Below are 2,877 nucleotides of genomic sequence, written 5' to 3'. Positions count from 1 at the left end.
AAATCCCACCCAAAAAGACAAAAAAGAAACTTTCATTTACAAAATTCCACCATGAAAGCTTCTGCAATGAACTACATTATTCTAAACTAAACTTGACTAGGGGAAAGAAGGGGGGAGGGGTAATGAGGTCATGGGGGTCTAAGTGGAGCCTCCGGCTATGGCTCAAAGAAAATGAGCCATCCGTCAGAGCTCCATGTCCAGCCACCTCTGATTAGCGGCAAGACCCTGGAAAAGAAAATTCAAGTCGCTCCTAAGCTGGAGCAAATCGAGGTTGTTGGTTGTCGTTATCTTACGCATTGGACGAAGTGGGTACCTTCTTCTTGCCCTTTTTTTTCTCTTCTTAGTCTTTTCTCTTGAAATTAGATTTACAATCGACAATGACCTCTTTAAATAGACTAGAGCAAAACATAATCGACCAATAGAATCTAAATACGTGCTGAGGAGGGTGAAAAGGTGTTTGAGAATAGAAAATGAAAAGTCACGTCAATTATGGCAGTTAAGTCATTTCAAATTGTTGCATTTTTCGAAGTGTAATTATTACATTGAAATGTTCAGTGTATGAATAAAAAGGTTTTGTTAATAGACTACTCGAAAGGTCTATTATATACTAAGTAGTTTAAGCTATACTCTGTAGACCACACATTGTTCTATTATATATTATGAGTCTAGTCGATGTGTAATGTGTATAGTCGATTTCATAAATTAGGATGAGTTTTTCAAGATGACACCTTTTTCAATGCGTCATCATTATTTTGAATTCAACAGTGTACAAAGAAAAGGGTTTGTTCAATAGACAATGTGAAAGGTTTATTATACACTACGTATTGAATATTTACTCTGTAGACCAAAAATTAACTTATTATATATTATGAGGCTAGTCGATTATTGTATATTTGCAGTGTATAATCTATTTAGTACTTAGTAAATAATATATGAACTGGGATTAATAATGCACAGAAAAAAGTCGATTTTGACTGCAGTTTATTGCCTTTGAAATAGAATACACATTACAAATTGTACAGTGCATTTGACAAAATCAAAAAAATAAAATACAATCTCAATCCTATTTTCCTACGTTAAGGTTGCATGTTGTTCTTTATGTACCGACCTTTTTTACTTTGAGCACTTGTTCCTTTTCTTGGGTCTTGAAGGCTCCAACATGCCCTTAGCGTGTCTCACCCTCTTCCTCCCTACTTTAGGATTGAAATCGGGTAGAAGAACTTGCATTTCTAGATACTCCTTCACCACGCTCCATTCCGACTCTAGAGGTACTGCACAAATAGGTTTCAAGTATACAAGGAGGTATGATTCTTTTGAATATATGAGTGCAGAGTAGTTGTAAATGCTAGTGCTATAATCTTCCTGGCTTCCCTGTGCTTTAAACGCAACATTGCTATTACATGAGCGCATGGCAATTTCACCAAGTCAAACTTCTTGCAAGAATATGACCTTTTCGATAGATTGACTTTGGTGGAAGGACCAAACCCAAGCACGGTGAACTCTTTGGTGCTTCTATTTATGTTGTTCACATACAATTCGTCGCCCTCGGTCATGTTTTCCCTCAAGATCTTCTCGGCTACGAGAACGAATGGTGTCCTTGAATTGTTCACCTTCGCATACCTCTTCTTGAATATTTTACCATACCCATGTGCAATTAAATTGAAGATGTCCGCCACTGGATACTCTCTTTCATCGAGCAACATTGAGTTGAGCGACTCGGCGATGTTTGTGGTCATGACGTTGAATCTATTACCTGGAAAGTGAGCCCGTCACCACTTTTCAAATCCAACATCATGCTCGAGGAAAGTTGCTGCGCTGGGGCATCTTTATTTATTGACATTGAAGTAGTCATTAAATTCTTCCAATATGTATGCCTTGGACGCATGGTAGAACAATTAGAGAGAATATGCACAATGGTGATTCATTCAAAGATTTTTATTGAGATGCTTCATACAAATACTATGATGCGCAAGCAGATAATGCCTTGCGAGACCGTTGGCTATACTTATGTGTTTGTCGGAGATAACACACAACTCTGGTTCTCGACAACAAAGGCCTTAAGTTTCTCGATGAAGAAGCCCCACGACACATTATTCTTCTTATCCACCACACAATACGTTAAGGGATACATATGCTTCTACGTATCTTAAGTGACAGTGGATAGTAGCACACCCTCGTACTTGCCGGACTAATGCGTTCCATCAACGGCAATGACCTTTCTCATTTGTGCATATCCATGGATGAAATCCCAAATGCCATAAAGTAGTACATAAACTTGCCCGACCCCTCATCGACCATGAGGGAATTTATAGACTAGGGAATAAGGCCATTGGAAACATATGAAAAGGCGGGAAACATTGCATATCCGTGCTCAGGTGTTCCTCAAACTATGTTCTTCACAATGGCACCTGCCATCCAACACTTCCAATAGCCCGACCTATAATGTAGCTCCCTAAATACGATCCTCTCGATCTTTTTCGGGTTTGGACCTTTGTTGTCGATGAAAAAGTTCAAAATAAATGAGGAACTGACCTCCGCGGTGACATTCTTGTGCTTTCCCATGACATGATCAACTCCACAACTATGCTCTCCCACGTACTTGTGGATATGAAACCATACTGATTCTCTGATCGCACATGCGCGCACCATCCACTGGCAAGTAGTATCTACACACTTTATACTCAAGTATTTCTTACAACTCTTCTCCTTTGTGTAATTGAAAGATATTTTCACCGACACCTTCTTTAATAAAAGCTTCAACGTTTTCTTATCCTTGAATGTTTTTCCTACACAAAGATTGGTGTCGTTCGAGAAAGAGTGGCTTGCTTGTAGTCTGAACTGCCCGTCCTCACCTCCTCCATACTCTTCTTCTTCATA

General features: G+C 39.1%; 1 protein-coding gene across 1 annotated transcript; it reads right to left on the bottom strand.

Annotated features, from left to right (window-relative positions):
- Positions 1-1,286: 1,286 nt before the first annotated feature.
- LOC107865073 lies at positions 1,287-1,736 on the bottom strand. Its single transcript, XM_016711429.2, has one exon. It carries the CDS (start codon positions 1,734-1,736, stop codon positions 1,287-1,289), a length of 450 nt encoding a protein of 149 aa, XP_016566915.2.
- Between the last annotated feature and the right edge of the window lie 1,141 nt (positions 1,737-2,877).

This window comes from Capsicum annuum, chromosome 3, assembly GCF_002878395.1.
Source record: "Capsicum annuum cultivar UCD-10X-F1 chromosome 3, UCD10Xv1.1, whole genome shotgun sequence".
Taxonomy (NCBI): Eukaryota; Viridiplantae; Streptophyta; class Magnoliopsida; order Solanales; family Solanaceae; genus Capsicum; species Capsicum annuum.
The sequence above is the reverse complement of the archived record's forward strand: the minus strand, read 5'-3'. Positions and strand labels throughout refer to the sequence as shown.

Coding starts and splice junctions, on each gene's coding strand:
- LOC107865073 (XM_016711429.2), bottom strand. CDS start 1,736: ATGACCACAAACATCGCCGAGTCGCTCAACTCAATGTTGCTCGATGAA.